Source organism: Stegastes partitus, unplaced genomic scaffold (genome assembly GCF_000690725.1).
Source record: "Stegastes partitus isolate 25-593 unplaced genomic scaffold, Stegastes_partitus-1.0.2 Scaffold51, whole genome shotgun sequence".
Taxonomy (NCBI): Eukaryota; Metazoa; Chordata; class Actinopteri; family Pomacentridae; genus Stegastes; species Stegastes partitus.
The window spans coordinates 584,874-604,127 of NW_007577782.1; the positions used below are offsets into that span (position 1 = coordinate 584,874).

A 19,254-nucleotide genomic window follows, 5' to 3' on the forward strand; every position below is an offset into this window, starting at 1 on the left:
TTTTATTTTAAAAGCTTTTTTATTTTTTTCATCTGCATACATATATACACAAAGATAAGGCAAATGGGATCTCATGAGACCCCATGTGTTCGCAAAGAATTATACCAAAATATTTGGCAGTAATTTTACAGAAACATTACAGTGTCATTATACATTAAGAACTGACTTTTAATCTTTAGCTCAGTGAGTCCTATGACTGACAAGGACAACCACTAAAGTTGACTTTACACCTGAAAAGTTCTTTGACTCAAGCAGCAAGTCTCTGTCCACCTGTGGTCAAAGGTGCTAAAAGAACAAACTTCAAGAATTTTCTTTTTTACTTCAAATAAGAAAAGTCTACAAAAATATAAGTTATAAAATCGAAGAGTTTTGCAAGAGTCTACACTCATGGAGTGCTTTGTCTTTTTCTTGAAAATTATCTTTCGATGCAGGGTAATGTGATGGCAGCAAAAGCCTGTCCATCAAATTCATCACTCCATTCATGGGTTTACTCTGCATTCAATACTGGGGTTGGAGAGCAACTCGATTAAGAAAGTCTGTGTTTAAGACGAGCAGGTCAGGTCATCGTTGCTCCTGAGAAACACAGCGAAAACCAAGATTAGAGGCTGAGCTGTCCGGCGTGTTCTGGCTTCGAGCTGCACATCGATATCTGTAGCAGTAAGACTGCAGAAGGAGGGAAAAGAGAGGGGGGATTTATTATTTAATTTAAATCATTTTTATTATTAATGGAAAACTGTTTCGTCACCGATTTCTTATTGCTTTACGATCAAGGTTACTGTTATGTTTGTGCATTTTCGCCAGGACTGTTCTCTGCTCCCTCACATGGTTAAGTTACATGAAACAAATAGAACTCTGTGCTATGGACTTATTTTGCATGCAATTACTAACATTCCCATGGCAACCAATGGTGGCAAGCAAAGGGAAATGGAGGCCAGTGGGCGGCTATATATATATATATATATGCATGCAACCACTAGCACTGAAAAACTTCCATATACCCGGAAAAAAAAGAGAGAATAGCAGCACCTGTATTTTCTCATTGTTATTCAGCAACTGGGGCTAGAGAGCTGTTGTTTTCAAGGTTCACATCTTGCAAAAAAAAAACACCCAGAAAAACAGGATTGCTTTGCAAGGCTGAACTGTTTTGTGTTTTTACTGATCCACTCACTTAACAAGACCTCACAGCCGACCAAATCTACCCACCCAGTGAGATGATCATGACATACAACCTCAAATATACCATCAATCATTCAGACCGGTGTCTGAAATTTCATTTTGAATATCTAGACAATAAATATAATGTGTTTATGGTGAATAATTAGCATATTAGAGCTGAATGAGTTGTCTTCTTTACCTTGTGGCACATATATGAGCCTCCCTTTTTCACTTTGTCCGTGCCTGAAGGAGGACCCACCTGAGAGAGAGGACAAGGAGATAGTATAGAAAAAAAACAACCTAACCTAATGGCAGTCAATGAGAAGGCCTTAAATGTAATGTGTTTTTACTGGATTGTATTGCTGGTCTGTGGTGTGATGCACAGTCCACCAGTCTGAGGTCCACTCCCATGCGTTTCCCACAATGTCGTACAGACCAAAACCATTAGCAGGAAAGGACATCACCTGCAGGTAGGGGCACAACAATGTCACACGATTGTAGGTTCGGATGATGAAATTTAATTTAGAAAGCAGTTATTTCTTATTTCCTTTTCTCCAAGCATGGATGATAGAAGAAACCCTGGCTGGCTGTATATACTACTGTATGTGAGTGTTTGTGTGTTGCAAGAAAAGAGCACGTTACTCTGAGGTAGTTTCCAAGAAGTGACTCACAAATACAGAATTTTACTCGATCACTGTGTACAAGTGCACTTATGGAGGTCATCTACAGGGACAGGGACCATATATACCATATAGTGTGTATCACATATATCAAGGACAGGATGATGTTTTCAGACATCACTGAGAAAAGCTCAGTGGGTTTTACAGAGTGAAATGACATTAAAAATCTCTTTTTAAGATATTCTTTCCAGTTGTGAGTTTATTGCAGAACACTAAATACAAGAGTCAAAACTTGCCAACTAAAGGACTTTAACCCACATTTATTTTGCCCTATAATAATGATTATATTATCAGTGAGGCAGAAATGAACATATATTTTCAGCTACTGGGATCAGATAGATGCAGATTAAGTTATTTTCCTTCAGTGCCATTTAACCTTAAAAACTCTGAGTACACACATTCATGATTTGTACTAAAATTGGCACTTTAAAGCTCCCCTAGCAGTGAAAGAGATTGAATTAATATTGTCTGATGGTTATTCATAGGACCTCAAGAATCTGAAAGCTCCTGGTGTGATTTAATCAAATTCTGAAATGAGCTCTTTTCTTTAGCACCTTTCATTTCCTGTAAATTCAGTAGACAGGGCCTCTATAAATCTGTCAAGTTTTCTCCACCTTAACCTGAAATATGACATTGCTGAACACTAACGTAGTCATGGCATCTCTCCATCCTTCTCTGTCCGCCTTACCGGTGACGTTTTGACGTAGCCATCCTCTCCAGAGTTGTGTGTGGGAAAATCCCCCTGCCAGAGGTTGGCATAGTGTTGTCCTTTTGGGTTTAACTTGTTTCCCCAGGGGTAAAGTCTGCAGGATACATCAGGAAGTTAATTTCAGACATAATTTATGTAGAACACTGCACAAGTACATTGGCATAATGTGTAGTCTCATTATGACAAAGCATCTTGCCTGTCTTTCAGGCCACCCCGGCAGGCATACTCCCATTCTGCCTCTGTAGGGAGTCTCTTGTTGGCCCAGGAGCAGTAGGCAACAGCATCTGCCCAGGAGACATGTAGAACAGGATGATCCAGCCTAAACAAAACAGGTTTTAAGTCAATTACTGAGCTCTACTATAAATAAAAGATGAGTAAAGGTTTGCTTTGGGATTGCTATTGGCCCTTAACACAGATTTCTCTTTAATATATCTGGATGCTTTCAGTGTACATAGAGTACACTCTACCTGGCTGTGATGTTGGAGTCTGGACCCTCAGGGTGCCTCCAGTTGGCTCCTTTGACTGGAAGCCACCAGGGGGCAGCAGCCACCTGATAACAAAGTAAAAGTGGTTACTCACTGATAATAAGTTCCTCCCATGCTCTTGTTCTGGTTTTCCCTTACAAACTACCCTTAGGGGTCATGAAAAAAAGTCTTTACAGAATTGCAGTGAATGATATCCAGTGGTGCTGCACTAATGGGTACACAGCATCTTCTCAGCCACATGATCAAGCTGCACATGACAGCTGAGTTGAAACAGCAAATTCCCTGCTGCCTGGCTTTCGTCTGTGAGAGGCCCGTTGTGCTCAGGCCTCTTAACATCCAATCTTTGAACAGTCTTGAGACTCTTATATAGCGTAAATATAACTCTTCATGTCCATACAACTAAAAAACTTGTGACTTAAAGGTAGTACTTTGAGGGTTTCCAGATAATTGCACAGGGTACATGTGTCATTCTAAAAAGGTTCAAATACATCATGGTTGGAGGAAGTTCCAAATGACATCATGAACAGGAATAGACAAACAAATTTACAGGTTGAAAGCACTTCCTTACATGGCTTGTGGACCGTTTTACATCCCTCCTGAACTGGAAATAGGATTATTTCATCTTTTAGATAAATGCATCATTATAACTAAACCCTTTTTATTATTATCTGTATTCCATCACTATCTTGAAATACAGTGCCTGTCAAATTCTATCATTTCTAATCGCTATGATCATAGCAGCCTAGCTGACTAAAATAACAAAATCTGTCATAGCCATCTTTGCTGCATTCAGGTTACACTCTACTTTTACAAGCCTTCCAGTGCCTGCTGTTGAAAATCATCCCTACATCATGATGCTGCCACCACCATGCCTTATAGTCGGGATGGCATGTTTGTGATGATGTGCAGTGTTTGGTGTCCGCCAAACACAGCATCTAGTCTGACGGCCCAAAAAGCTCCATTTTGGTCTCATCAGACTATAAACCTTAGAGGATCCCACATGCCTTCTGGTGAACTCAAGTCAACACTTGTTACGAGTTCTTTGAAACGCAATAAACAGGGAAAACATCCAAGGAGGTGAAAACTTTTATAGCCATTGTAAGTCAACTGTTGAGTAAACACACTTACTGCTTGAGTGATTTGGCTTTTAACTGGCTCACTCAGAATTCCCTCGAATACAAATGAGTCTCCAAATTTCTCTGCCTAAAACCATAAAGATAAAAATATTATGAGTAATATGAGCCAAGATTATAATAACTGACAAAAAATATGTATGGATTAATCATTAAAACAGTAATTATTTGATACCTCAGTAACATAACCTGTGACACTGATGAAGCTCTGGAACTGTTGGTTAGTAACTTCCTGGATGTCCATGTAGAAGGAGTCCACGTGCACCCATCTCTGAGGACCCTCACCATCTGCAGGGATGGCTGGGTCATCTGTTCCCATCAGAAACTCTCCTCCAGAAATCCACACCATCTGTTAGCAGTAAATGACCCTAAATATCATCTATATTTTTTACAAGCAGAGAAACTATTCTATAAATCTATTCGATTTTAGAAGAAGAGAGTCACAGAATTAATAGAATAATAATAAAAAAAACAACAACCTAGAAATAATCTCATCTGATGACAACACAAAGACACGATACAGTTATAAAATCATGTCAACAGCAGTAAAACCTTATAAAAACATCTAAAAATGTAATGTATCATCAACCAAACTGTAAATCTAGATAATTCTGAATTATTATTATCCATTGTATTGGCTGTGTTCTTAGCAGTTCTTGACCATTTCTGTCAGCTGACGTCACGTACTTTCAATAGTCTGAGTATTGTGCGGAACTTGTTATCTAATATTGCCTTAGGTTTTCCAAGATACAGAGACCTGCTACACTCTGAGCTGACTCTGAGGCAAACGGCTTCACCAGAAAACTCTGACAATAACTTTCACTGTCTTTAAACAAGGCCAGAAACAATAATGCAATTAGTCAATTGCAGAACACACTGGAACATTGAGCACATACTAAGAATCAGTTGAGTGTAAGCTATAAATAATTGCAATAACAATTCTAACAAATAAAGAATTCAGCTTGGATCCTAGTCTACTAATATCAACCATAATGTCACAAATATGCAGTCACTCTCTGAACGGGTTTGAGACAGTTTAAACAACAGCTGGAGATTCATGTACAGGAAACAAAGGCTCATTTGTCTATTAAGTTTTTTTTCTTCAATGTTCTCATATTTACTCATCTTTTATTTTATTCAACACTGCACCACACTAAAGATGAGGATTATTAGAATTAACAACTATATTCCACATCTGGACAGAAATCTTGCTACTTTTAGTTCGAAATGACCTACAGTGCTGATCCGCAGATCCACGTCATTGCTAATAGTCCACATAGTCACTTCCTCCATGCATTTGTATACACTTTTGCATGTTATTAAAAGCGCGTCTTTTCTCTGCCATTGTTTGTGTTTTGTCCTCTCTGTTCTCTCTCTCCCTGCACCCCTCTGCAGGTATTTCTGGATCTGCATCAGTCTGACCTGGTGTTTGTGTTCTCCTGATAGCTGTCCATTAGCCCCTGCTTTCCTTTACTTTCTCCTTTTAAACCACCCCAACCAGTCGAGGCAGATGGCTGCCCTTTTAAAAGGAAGTTCTTTGCCTCCACTGTCTCCAGTGTGCATGATCATAGGCAAAATTTGGATTTGCTGAGTTTTCAATATACAATTTTGTATGGTCCTAACCTAAACTTTCTGCTGTATGTTCTCCTCAATGTTTCAGTAGCAGGAAAACTGACTTCTGACGTTTCACTGCTCATCCAAGAGGCTTCCTCAGTACTAACTGACTAACTGGGTGTCACAGATATATATTGTCACCTCTGTATTCCACAACTGATGGTCTGGTAACAACCTAAGACTTACATGACTCGAGGTGTTTATGGTTGTAAAACTACCAAGTGACGGATGATTTAAGATGTTAATGGTGGTAAAATTGCATTACAAGTGTCTGATGATAAGTCGTGTAGCAGACCCCCTCCTCTGTTCTGAGATGGCTGTTCAGTTTAACATAGATGTCTTCCTTCACTTCTCTCTCAAACCATCTCTACTCTTGCTCCAGAATGTCAAAAAAGTGCCCCTCATCCTCTAGATGCAGGTGGATGGTTAAATCTTGTCCTGTGTTGAGCCATGTACTCCCCTATAGGTCTGTGCACTCCTTGCTGCATTGTGCTACGTGTACAGCATTGTTCAGCCCGTGTTTTTTGTTGTTTATCCTCAGGTGAACCAGTATTTGAGTGTTGCTTGGTTTAAAGTTTACTGGTATGTTGTGTTTGGAGAAAATCCCTCTAAGTTTCTAAGACACATCAGCTACATTTACAACAACAATGTTGTTCTGCCTGTTCTTTTTTTTTTTCTTTATTGAAACCCAAAGCCTCTTGGGTGAGAGTTGATATATCTTCAAGAACCACAGGGAAGTTAGTCAGATTAATCTGTATTATAATAAACACTGTAGGGTCTTAACCCTAATATTTAAATCAGGGTTAAGATCCTACAGTAAGTATATTCACCTAATAAATAACACCATAGGGCTGGAACTTTTATACCTGAAGTAAATCACTCTTAAGTTCCTCAGACACACCAGCTACATACAGAATGACAATGTTTTTCTTCCTGTTCTTGTTTTCTTCTCTGTTAAAGTTTCTTGGATGATAGTTAAAATATATTCAAGAACCTAAAAAAGTCCAGTTGCTTTTTACCCAAGCATTCAGGATTACGCTAAAAGCCATACATTTCAGGACCTGGATGACTCTGTGTCTATACATATATGTTGTGGGTTCTTAACTTTAACATTTAAGTTAGTCTAGTTAATTTATATTATATGTAATATTTTAGGATCTTCAACTTTATATTTAAATTAGTCAAGTAAACTTCTTATACTGTGGTGGGATCTGGACCTTAATATTTAAACTTATTAGGTAAATCATTCCAAGTTCCTCAGATACACCAGCTACATACAGAATGACAATGTTGCTCTTCCTGTTCTTGTTATCTTCTCTGTTGAAGCCTGGAGCGTCTTAGGTGAGAGCTAAAATGTCTTCAAGAACCAAAAAGAGAAGCTGAAGCTCTGAATGACCTCGATGACTGAGAATCTACACAAATATTGAAGGATCTTAACCTTAATATTTAAACTAGTCACGTTAATTTGCCATATTTGAATTACTCAGGTAAGTTCACTTAATACATTACACTGAAGGGTCTTAATCTTAATATTTAAACTTGTTAGATAAATTCCAAACGCAAATCTAACTTCTCTCATGGAAGGTACTTTGAAAAGCTGTTGTTTTAATGCGTCTTGACTTACCTAATGGCACTTCAACAGAGAAATAGTCTGCAGTCCCACCAGACAGACACGTTTTTGCACGAGATCTGTAACTTATTCACTTTTCTCCACATTCTTATTCCTCCTCCGTCCATTCAAGACAAAGGAAAACAGAAGCCGCTGCATACCTGACTCTGTATCTTCTTCTCATCTCCCTGGGCTTCAGACGTCCTCTCATTAGCCTCAGTGGAGTATTTGACAGCCGGGTCTGCGGACAGAGTCTTGTCCTCGCCCAGCTCCACAACACTTCCATGTCCACCACCAACGGCTCTCTTCAGCTTGTCACAGCCGCAGCCTGCCGCTCCCTCCGGGGCTGAGGGCTGCTCCTGCTCGGCCCCACATGCACCCTGTAGACACACCACTTCACTGGCACATCCTAAGAAGAAAACTAAGGCGAAATAACGCGCCATTCTCCGCTCATGTTGTTGACGTGCTTACTTCCGCAAAGTCACATGGTCGGTCAGCTGGCCGCGCGCAGCGAAGTTTAACCATTTCCTGCACGAGTTTGTTGCATTTCTATTAATGCGCAGGAAGAAACTGCATATTATGCTTATGAATATGCATCTGTTAGTTGTTTTAGTGGACATAAATCACTAACTTGAAAGTATTACTTGCTCAACCAAAAACCCAAATGATTTTTTTTTCTCACCCCTCACCACACTGCCTAACTGCAGACCCCGCAGTGGGAGTGATAGTTCCTTAGTGGTAGGATGGGACCACATGGACATCATTTCCCAGCTATCAACACTACGGTCGCTTGAGAAGAAGAAGAAGAAGAAGTGGCAGGGAGCCAGGCAGCTCAGCCAGCCAGTGCCTGCCTCAGTGAGCAGAGCCGCGGAGCAGCGACAGTCGCGGAGAGGTGCTCAGAGAGCCGTCAAAAAAAAAAAAAAAAGGGCTGGATTATCGCGGTCTCTGTCGGCTGGATCTCACCCTCAGCCCGGCGGAGAGGAGAGCCGCAGTCATGTTGTCTTAGCTGGATCCGAACGAAAGCTGAACATCTCAAGGTAAAGTTGAGCGCACAACTTGAGTAGCCACAGGCTGCCATCCCACTCTTCCGAGCTGTATCTTCTCATAGAAAGAGATTTAGTGTCCTTACATGGTTAACTCCGACACACAGCGCGTGGTTGGCTATTCTCGACCAAAAAGAAGAAAAAAAAAAAAACACACATACAAGCAAGACTAGTGATTATTTCCAACGAAGCACTGAGAATCTCGGGTTAAACACTGGACGTGTTTTCTCAAGTTGTGTATCTGTGGTTAAATAAACAAATCCAGTGAGGATGATCTTGTTGCTGTGTACAATCTCTGCCCACTTTGTCATGTTATGTAGGTATTTTTAGGGCTTAGGGCTGTCAAACTGTTTATTTGTTGGGATTCACTGCTTCACAAACAGCAGTGGAAGCCAGAACTGGCAGTGCTTCACATATCAGCCTCGGTGGCGGTGACCTGTTGCAGGTGCATAAACCTTCCTGGTAGCTGCAGCTCCTCCTCATTTACACCAAACTGGTTCCAGTGACAGGCAGCAAGCAGGGAATTTGCCTGTCCAGCCGCTTCTATGCAAATCTGTGCAGCCGCACAGTGGATTCTGTTCACCTCACAGGGAACCCTCTCCTCCTGCCACCTCAATGTGAACTCAGTGAATTTATGTGAGTGGATGTCATATCTGCAGAGGAAAACTCACAAAGGAATGCTCAGTCCATACGCAGTGTTGCATTGCTGAGGCAGATCATTGTCACAAATGTCAGCCAGGTGACTTCTATGGTGTTAAGCACAACACTTTAGGCTTTTTACCTGACTTTATTCTCGTTTTCCTCCTCTCTAGGTGCTCCCTAGTTTGTGTCAAACATGTCGGATAAGATGTCCAGCTTCCTACACATTGGGGACATCTGCTCCCTGTATGCAGAGGGATCTACCAATGGTTTCATCAGCACCCTGGGGTACGTACCGCTCACTGGCTGCACATTATGTATGTGTGAGAACCCACTTCACACTTTTCTCTATGCAACTGAGCAATATTGGAACATATAGTCTTCATAATTCACTTGCGTGCGACACAGGCGTCAGGTTCCATCAGTCGCAAAATGTGATGAGGTAGCTAAGCAGTTGCAGTTTATCCCACAGAACAAGTCCGTGAGAACAGTGGGAAGCATTTGAAGGGGGCACTCTATCCGCCACTGACCCCACCACTGATAGCGCTGGGAGAAAAGGAAATGTAGGGGCGGCAAATGCACAGTTAATGATAAAGTTTGTGTTTTGTGAGAGTGTGGGGCAGGAGTGGACGTGAAGGGTAGAGTGATGAGAAAAACACGGTGAGATGCTGCTCTGTGTGGTACTTCATGCTAATGGTAAAAAAAAAAAAAACCTTATTTACAAGCCACTCGTCCACCTACACAGTCACAGGAATATTGCGTTGTTTTCGTCCATCAGTTCTAATTCACATACATAACACAACGGAGCTGGTGCTGATTTTCTAGATGTAGGATGGATATTCATCAGCGCTCCGCCTGCGGGGATGGCAGAATGGCCGAGTGCTTGATACACTGGCCTTAATCATATCACAAAACATTAATAATTCACATTTAACCTTTCTTCCTTTGTTTTGAATGTATATCAGGCCATAACAAGAAGTTTGCATTAATGTATTACCGGTATAAACCACAGGGTGGGTAACAGAAGGTGAATTCTTTGTGTTTAGCAGTAGTAACGGTATCAGGGCTGTCAGCTCAGTGTCCTGGACCCCCCCCCCCCCTCCAGCTCATGAAAAATGGAATGACCCACAGCAAAGACTGAGTCACTATAGAGACATTGTGGCCTTTTCTCGAGTTCAGGCTCTTCCCACATAGACACACACACACACACACACACATGCTAGAAGCACACTTATTTACGAAATTGTCAGGGCAGTTTTTGGCCAGGAGCCATCTTCTCCACGCACAAACACCAACTCAGCAGCATTCTCCAGATCATCAGCCCTTCGAGGAAGAAGACACCACACTGAGAGGAGAGAAAACTCTTTGAACATCACAAGTTCTCCACTCGAGCAGCATTCCAGGCTCCTGTTTTGTAGCTTGAGAGAGGCCGCTGTGAGCAAATCAAAGGTTAAAAATGCTAAAAATGCTGCTTTGTGTGCGAGCCTTCAGCAGGACTCGTGCTGTTTGTACAGAGGTGTAACTATTAAACTCCTGTTAATGACTGACCGCTCTGAGAGAGATGTTGATGTAACTTGCATCATCCACACATGACACAGATGACCGCATACTCGTCCTATATGATATCTTCTTTCACACATTCATTTTTTTTCCCAAGTCTAGAGCCTTGTTCTTTGAGGTGTACAGGCAGGAGGAGTAGCCCAGTCTGTTTGGACAACTGCAGACATTCTGCTGGAAAAGGCCTGAAATGGATGTGGGATTTGGCCCGTGTCCAGACAAGTGTTATTCTAAGCCAGTAAAAGCTAAATTTGTCACCAGAAATTCCAGTCTGCTCACTGGTCATCTAATCCAGAATATTTTCTTGTTTTATTGTGGAGGGGGAGGGGAAACATGCTGTAACCTTGTAATTCTTAGTTTTGCCCATTTCTCTGTTTGACACACTCCCAAATCAGTTTACAAGCCAAACAAAGTTACAGTTGTATAGTTTTGCTTATTTTTCTGCTAAAAAGCTGTCTGACTGTTGTTTGATTTTAGTATCAAAACAGTATGAAACATCAATTTTGACGATTTATAAAGTCGCTTATCATGCAAATATGTTGAACCTTTTCGACTTCCAGCCCTTAAAATTCTCTGATCACTGCTTTCTTTAACCCTCTGAGCCCCAAAAATTACTAGCAGCTTTGAAAGGCATGTTTTCTTTTTAAAAAAATCACCAAAGTGACTCCATTTATAAGAGCCAGGATCTGTAAAAACAGAAAGAATTGTTACATTCTCAACTTGCTGATGGTCCTGGAACATATCACATGTGATGTACAGTTCCACCATAAAAAAACCAAAACCAAACCCAAACCAAAGTAAAGCTAAAACTTGTGATTTTAATTTTCATCAAAATCTCATTCTGTCATTGTTAATTACCTGATCCTGTAAACCCCCCAAAGAACTGCAATCCTCAGCGCAACTTAGAAGCCATGATATGCCACATTTACAGAGTTTTTAGATGAAGTGCAGGCTGTGTTTACAAAGAACAGAGAGGAGATGACAAGAGAGACTGAAAGGGAAATAAAACATACCCGATCAATAAGATAAATGGATTAAAACAAAAAAGGTGTACAGAGAAGCAGGTTGTTAGTAAGTTTTTGGAAAATACATTCAGCATGGTGAAATGTCATTCTAGACTTAAAGTGCAGAGTAAAGAGCGCTTAGTTTGTAGAAGGTGTAAAAATTAAGATTAAAATTTAAAAACAGTGCAGAAATGATTAAATTGGGGTGCATCTAACAACTTATTATTAAATTATCTATTTATTCTTTTCCATATTAATTGATTAATTGTTTGTAAATGTCTATAAATATAATCAAACCTTGAAAAACTCCAAGGTTGTTTTGTCTAACAGACCAAACCGTAAATAAATTCAATTTACTACCACCAAAGACTAAAACAACATACAATATTTCCATTTGACAAACTGTAACCCCGGAACTTTTAGCAATTTTGCACAAGACTTCCAGGCTGATTTTATTGTACTGCATCTCAGTGGATTTTAATTGTACAGTCAGTACCATTAGTTTTGCTCTGAACACATGACAGGTAGTGGTTTCATCATCATATCGTCATTAAACAAACAAAAACACAGACATCTCCTGCATTAAACTCAACCTGCCTGGTTAGCGAGTTTGTGTGTGTCTCTGTTGTACCATATAATTTCTAATGTTGCGTCCATGTTTGCAGTTTGGTGGATGACCGCTGCGTGGTCCAGCCCGATGCTGGAGACCTCAACAACCCTCCGAAGAAGTTCCGAGGTAAGAGGCGCAGAGCGGGCTCTCCTCTTCCTCCTGACATCATAACATTAACTGCTGCCTGTTTATACTGCGGATTGTGAGAGAGACGCTGCTGAATGTGTTATGCTGTGTTTCTTTGGTGACAGCCACAATATCTCAACCCTCTGGACTTCAAACAGGCCTGCCTTTGTCAGTGTTAATGGCGTGTGTGTGTGTCTGTGTGTGTTAATGCATCCCTGCATGTTTTTGTTAGCTGCTTGCTCGCACATGTCTGTGGAGGTAGAGGCAGATGGAGAGAATCAGCTCTGATGATGATTTGTTGTAAAACAACACACTTGGGAAAGCTGCTTTTTAAATTAAAGCCTTGAGCTGTTTCTTTGGGTGAACTCGCTATTATTAGCCCCCATACAGGATGTAGAACTCATGACCCTCAGTTCTCAGGCTGGAGGTTTGTGTCCCAGGGGAGAGGCCAGGCTCTATATTGTACACAGACTATGAGTGTATTGAAGGCCTCCAAGCTTTTACTGATAATGCAAGAAATATAAGAAAACAGTGCTTTTGCTTGCTGCTGCTGCTGCTGAGTAAGTGTTTGACTGAAAAATGCAACCTAACTGAACTATATTCATTGTGTTAGGTAGATTAGGAAGGTGTATCTTTTAGAAAAATGCTGGTTTTAAATGATTGTTTTAAAGTCAAAACTTCCCACTACAAGTTTAATAGCTTTAGAAACTAAAAAATATAATACTCAAGGAATTGTAATCAAAGTCAGCAGCAGTTAATAAAAGAATTGTTGTGTGCAAACATTTCAAGTTTTTTTTTTGCTTTCCGATTCCCTGTTTTGAGAATTTGCTGATTTTCTCTGTCATCTATGATCGTAAACTAAATAGCTTTGGGTTTGGGACAGTTTGACATCATAGGAGGCTGTGGGAACTTGTGAAAGGCATTCTTCATTTTTTGTATTCTCTGATGTTTTTTTTTTTTTTTTACACCAGCGCAGTCATTTAGAAAACAATTGTCAGAAATCATCAGTTCCAACACTATGACATGGATTGTTAAAAGGTTTTTGCACCGTTGCTTTGGAGTTCTTTCATTGCTACTAGAGCTGCAATAATGCATTAATCATACATCATCATTTTCTGGCATTGTATGAACCAATCACCTAATTGATTAATCATGAAAATGATCAACAATGAAATGAATTGTGAGTTGCAGCCCTAATGGTTACACACTTCTCAAATGTCGTATTTTTAGTCTTTGATTTATTAGTGGACTTGATTGAACACTCTCAGTTTGGCTTTGAAGTGTGTTGGCTAGCATGCATTCCACGTGCACACACTCACACTGTGTATTTGGGATGATATCTGCTGTCTCGAGAGTGTAAAGAAGATTGCACTGCATTTAGAAAGTAGAGCACTTTGATCTCAGCAATGAGCCACACAGTTAAGCTTTCAGTGGGTCTCTGGTGTCTCCGGACATGTTATCTCCCCCCGGAGACAATCGCTGTCAGCAAGATAAACACAGACTACAGACTGATACCTCGACGAAAGACAAGTCTCTCTCTCTTTCTCTGTGTCTCTGTTGCTGTGTGCAACTGTCAAGTTTATTCCCTAGACTTAACTTGAACAGAGTGTCCAATTCACACCATCCTCGACACTCAGTTGAGCATCATCTTTTATTGAGGAGTTTAGTTAACATGAGTGTGTGCTACAAGAAAACAATTGTGAAAATCTAGCAGCAAGGTGCTAGAAAGGAATACATGAAAAAATGGTTCAAAATGTATAAAAACAACACCTGTGAAACTGGTGACAATAATGGCAAATTTTTAAACAATAAACAGATTTTTTTTTGCTGATTTCAACACAATAAACTGTAATTTTATGCTCAAACACTGCAAAAGCATCCATTCATATTGGTAAAAACACACATCTTCGATGTGGACATTATGTACAGTTTTGGGCTGTTTGTTTTTAGAGTCAACTTGTAACTTAATACTTTTTTTCTGTGATTTTACAGTGTATTATCTGTAATTTAACAGTACAGGAAAAATCTAAACAAGCGTTAAAAAAATATTCAGAATTTTATAATCTCTAATGTACATAAATTTATTTATTTATTTTTTTTTTTTTTAAATGCAAACATCTGTAAAATCACATGTAAAACTAGAAACTTTTATGTGGATGTTGTTTACAGTTTTGGCCGGTTCTTTTTAGGGTCAGCATGTAAACAGTTTCATTTTTGTTATTTTAGTGGTTACATCTATCTTCGGTTTTACAAAACAAAGATAATCTGTCAAATAATAGTAAATTGTTGAAAAAAATACAGCTAAAAATGTTCATTTTTTTAGAGTGTGCATATGTCCCTGCTGTGAACATGTTAACTGACTGATACTGTAATATTAATATGATAATATGATGATTTAGCTCAACATGGACCATGTGTGTATGTCTTCTGTAAGTGACTGGAGAGACAGACTTTAAGCCTTGGTCATTTTAAACCACTTGCAGAAAATAATTCCAAGGGTTAGTGTGGCTGTTTTCAGCAGCAAGCATGATTTTAGTGAAGGAGCTGCTGTTGGCTCACTTGTCTCATTTAATCTTCCATCCTCCCACACTTGGTTTTCCCTCGTCTCACTCGTAAAACTCATTACTAAGTAAAGTGCACTCACACAAAATGTCTTGTTCTAAATCAGACCCAATGCTGGACACTCAGTGCTTTTTTTCTTAATTAAAAGTAAAATGAAAAGGATGTTGAAAATACATGGTACAGTGTTCTTCCTGCCTTCCTAAATGTTTGTTTTTTTTTTTTTTTTTAGCTTTTTTTTCCAATGTCATGTATACATATAAAAAAATGTTTTTGTCTCTACAGTATATTGTACATATGCTATGAATGCTGTGAAACTGAGGTTTGTAACTTTTTCACCACGTCAGCTGGTGTTGACCAGAAGAGACCTTAATGTTACTGTGAGAGTCCTCTTGATGTCTACCAGACAGCAGAAGTAGGTGAAAATCTGTACTTAGGATAATATGAATGTTATACAACTGAAGGAAGTTACAGTGAAGCCATACGTGATCTGTGATATAACAGAAAATTAAATTTTTGAGGGATATTAACCCTGTTGCCAAATGAGAGCTTCATATTAAAGGGGATTTCCTTGGTTTTGCCCTTAAATGTCAGTTTACTCATGATGTGGAGTGCTACTCTGCCTGTAAAAACAGTTGTATGATGGCTGTTGTTCTTGAAGAGTGTTGTCAAGTCTGACAAAATTACAACTTATGATATCATTGTATTGAACTTGAGGAACTATACCTTTTGACACAAAGGTGAGGTCTGCAGATTAAAAGAAATCAGTGAGTCATTCTACAGGCAGGGAGGATGAGCTGAAAAGATGCATATGGTATGTCCCATACTGTGGACTAAAAGTCTGGATATCTCTGGCACCGCTGCTTCAAATCTGACAGTTCTGTTTATAATTTGTCTGAAGTCTCACAGCTTCACAAAAGTGCAGTTTCTGGAGTGCCCTTTCTAAAAAGGACAGGGCTTATTGCGTTATGGCTCCTCTTTGTATCAAACCAGCTTGTAAACCCTTGCAAAAACATGTTTAATCTAAGTAAGTGTGGTCCTTTTTGTGAAGAGAAATCCTGGAAATTAATGCCACAGTTATCATCTGAGGATCATCCAGCTGGTTTGGGCAGATGACTGCCGTCCCTAAGCCTGGTTCTGTTCAATCAGAGGTTTTGGAGGTCCCAAAGCAGATCTTATAACTTGTCAAACACAGGTGTAATCGATAACATCAACAGGGGCTTCATTCCATTAAGCCCTGTCACTTGCAGAGTCCTGGGGTTGTGCATGTTCGCTCACCGAGACTCTCAAATGAAACCAAGTCATTGTTCATCTTATTAATTCGATCTCCTGTGACATGTCAACAGTGCCTCCCAATACAATTCTAACTGTATAGAATGTATACTGTGACTAACAACATTACCAAAGGCTCTGTTGTATGTAAGAATGACAGTGAGTCTGCTTGAACCAAACAAAGATCCTGAAGCTGAAGCAGGCAGATGATCATTTTTTGCCACTGACACCCACACTTTATCTACTCTGACGTGTCAAAATGTCTTTTCTGCAAAAAGTCCAATATTTAATGTATATAGTTTTTGGAATTACTATATAAGAAAATTAGAACAGCTCCAGAACACTTACACATCCAGTAAGGTGGACGTCTTAGTAAAAATACATTTTTGTAGTTCATATTTTAGTTCAATAATTATCTGTAGGGAGCAGCGCCTTCCTTTTCTTTATTCATTGCAGCGTGAGATATTTGTGTGTATCAAGACCACATTAAGAGTTTTTAATGTGCATGCTGACATCTCTAAGTAGACTTCATTATGTTTGTTTTCTTGGGAGAAAAGCATACAGTTTTGCTTTAAAAAAAAAAAGACTCCTGATTTTGATTCAGGGCCATGTTGCATGTATAAAAATCTGACGGTCCTAGTTGACAAATCATTTTTTGTGTTTACATGCAGTGGAGACTTAAAATACATGCTAACACAAAGCTGTCACAACACAAGGCCATATTAGGAGCTTTATCTCTGTGAACGTCGTCTCAATTTTTCATGGTGCACCTCAAACTATTCTGCAGTTACGGATTTTAAATTATTTATTTATGGCTTAATATGGCTCTGGGCCACACTTACAGCCAGCTGAGGAAGTTGAATATTTGTCTTCTGGGCTTGAGCTTGTCATAGAAGAAGTGTGAAACATTATTAAACAAACAAGGAGCAGGGTTGTCCTTCGTCAAGCATCCACAAACAGTCTGGCTAAGGCTGCTAACATATCTGGATTTTTTTTTCTCCAAACGTCTTTGGGAATTGCTCAATTCGAGTCCTCCCTTATTTCTCTGCAGAGCAAACACGTTCATGTTCCTCCCCATTTGGGAGGCTACTCAGCTGTTTGAGAGAGAAACAGTTGTGCAGAGATAATCCTACTACGTGGACACTGTAAGGCCAGATGGGCCATGTCCACTGGGTCATACTGTCACTGCTGAGGTATGCTTAACATTTCCTTCTAATGTAAACACAAGCACCCTCCGCACAATCACACTCTCACTCATGTTGCCTGTATGCATACGCTGATACATCAGCCTCGCTTTGTGTTTCACCCGGACAGCATTCGAAATACCATTATGAGTTCAGCAGAGTGCACTGAGCAGCAGCGACAGCACAGTAACAATGCTTTGTGATTTCATTCTTAGTTGCTGAGATTTATTCTTTGTCATTCAGCTATTTGGATGTCAGACCAACTGTCTAACTTGAAGTTGTTGTGGTGGGAGCTGTTTGCTTCTATGTGAAAGTTGCTGAGCAATTTGAATGCTGCATTGTTCTAATGTCATCCTCTTTATGAAATCATCAATCATCATCCTCACATATTAATACAATTACTTTGGGTGGCGTATTGTTGCAACATGGTCACAGCAGTGACTTTTTGTCTAAAGTTTGAAAACTGAAAATACACATTTAAGTCTATTTGGGCATATCTATGTAGCTAGTGGTATTGACATAGTGCATTTATGTACATGCATGTTTGTAGTTCACAGAATCGGATGCTCTTAATTTATGAGCATCTATGTAGAAACCCTGTTAAAACTAATAAAGCGTGTCTGTATTTGTGTCTGATAATGTAATCAGATCTTTGGAGGGAGCAGTAACATGTCACATGTGTTTAGTTAACTGAGGCAGCCTGGACTTTTATAAATATCTCTGATCAGTACTCGTTGACACTGACTTATTCTGTTATAAGTCATTTTGACCCATTTCCACTTTTAAGTTGAGTTTCTGACCTGCTGATTTGTTGTAGAATTTCAAAAACATAGCTGGTCTTTTTGTACTTGTACACTGTATAACTTGTATAGATTTTCTATGTTTAGTAATTGTCAATGGCAATGTTGGTGTTATGCCTTTCAGTACACCACTGTGATTGTAGACTGACAAATGAAAAAGCTATTCAACTGTTCGATAGATCAAGATGAAATGAGACGTTAATGCTACACCGAGAGTGAATTCTACAGACTTTAATAATCATCCGAGTTTTGCTTTTATACCACACTGAGGTTGAGTTTTTATTTCTTTGTCAAATATCTTGTTGATTGGATGTATTGCTGTGGAATTTGAAACAAAAAAAACACATGCTGCTGAGAGGATGAACTTTTCCTGTTGCACCTTCATCAGGTTGATGATCTGTGCAATACTTTGGTTTATGCCCAAACACCTGTAAAACTAATGACATTAACATTAGCCTCAGCTACACTTTGTTTAAGTGCCAATTAACACTGACCATGGTAGCATGCTAACACGGCAACTAAAATAATCAACTTAGTGAACTTTGTACTGGCTTAGCACCAGCATGCTAGCATTGTCATAGGGTCATTAGCTTTCTTCTCAGTTTCACAGCTGTCTCTAGAATGTCTCTGGATCAACCAGTCAGGTTGCTTGACAGTTGAACGTGTGCATTTTCTCCTCTGTGAACCCATTTATGCAGTCTGTATGTGTCCTTCTGCAAACAAAAGTTTTAATTTGGACTTGCGATTTGTGTAGTTTTGCATAGACATTTGTTTGTATTCTGCAAAAGCATAATTCCAAGGTGTACACTTCACATAAAGTCACTAAACTAAGCACTGTGTGTCTAGGGAAGGAAATGCATGTTACCCTGATGTAGTAAAATAGTGTCTGTATCAATTAATCTCGTTTATTCTTTCCAACTTGTCTGACAAGCCATAATGAAATTGTGATTTGAACATATAATTTTCTTGCTTCTGGGTGTATTTGAACAGTGCAGCTCAATTTGACCTGCCTATAACATAATGGATGTATTTTTTTTCCATTATAGTGGAAGGATTAATTGTATATGGAATGGGA

General features: G+C 39.5%; 2 protein-coding genes across 3 annotated transcripts in view; one reads left to right on the forward strand and one right to left on the reverse strand.

Moving 5' to 3' along the window:
- On the reverse strand, nucleotides 1-7,957 carry sumf1 (sulfatase modifying factor 1). Its single transcript, XM_008307002.1, has 9 exons — nucleotides 7,547-7,957; nucleotides 4,338-4,511; nucleotides 4,158-4,232; nucleotides 3,012-3,094; nucleotides 2,741-2,863; nucleotides 2,524-2,638; nucleotides 1,506-1,619; nucleotides 1,355-1,414; nucleotides 1-663 (listed from the first exon to the last, which is right to left on the reverse strand). The coding sequence occupies exons 1-9, from the start codon at nucleotides 7,826-7,828 to the stop codon at nucleotides 562-564; spliced, it is 1,128 nt and encodes a 375-aa protein (XP_008305224.1). The 5' UTR covers nucleotides 7,829-7,957; the 3' UTR covers nucleotides 1-561.
- A 281-nt stretch (nucleotides 7,958-8,238) lies between these two features.
- The window catches only part of LOC103376586 (inositol 1,4,5-trisphosphate receptor type 1), a 73,762-nt gene continuing 62,746 nt past the window's right edge, over nucleotides 8,239-19,254 (forward strand). For both annotated transcript variants that reach the window (XM_008307004.1, XM_008307003.1), the window contains exons 1-3: nucleotides 8,239-8,422; nucleotides 9,241-9,355; nucleotides 12,294-12,364. In XM_008307004.1, coding sequence (XP_008305226.1) covers nucleotides 9,264-9,355; nucleotides 12,294-12,364 — 163 coding nt within the window. In that variant the 5' untranslated portion in view covers nucleotides 8,239-8,422; nucleotides 9,241-9,263. The remainder of the gene's footprint in view (nucleotides 8,423-9,240; nucleotides 9,356-12,293; nucleotides 12,365-19,254) is intronic.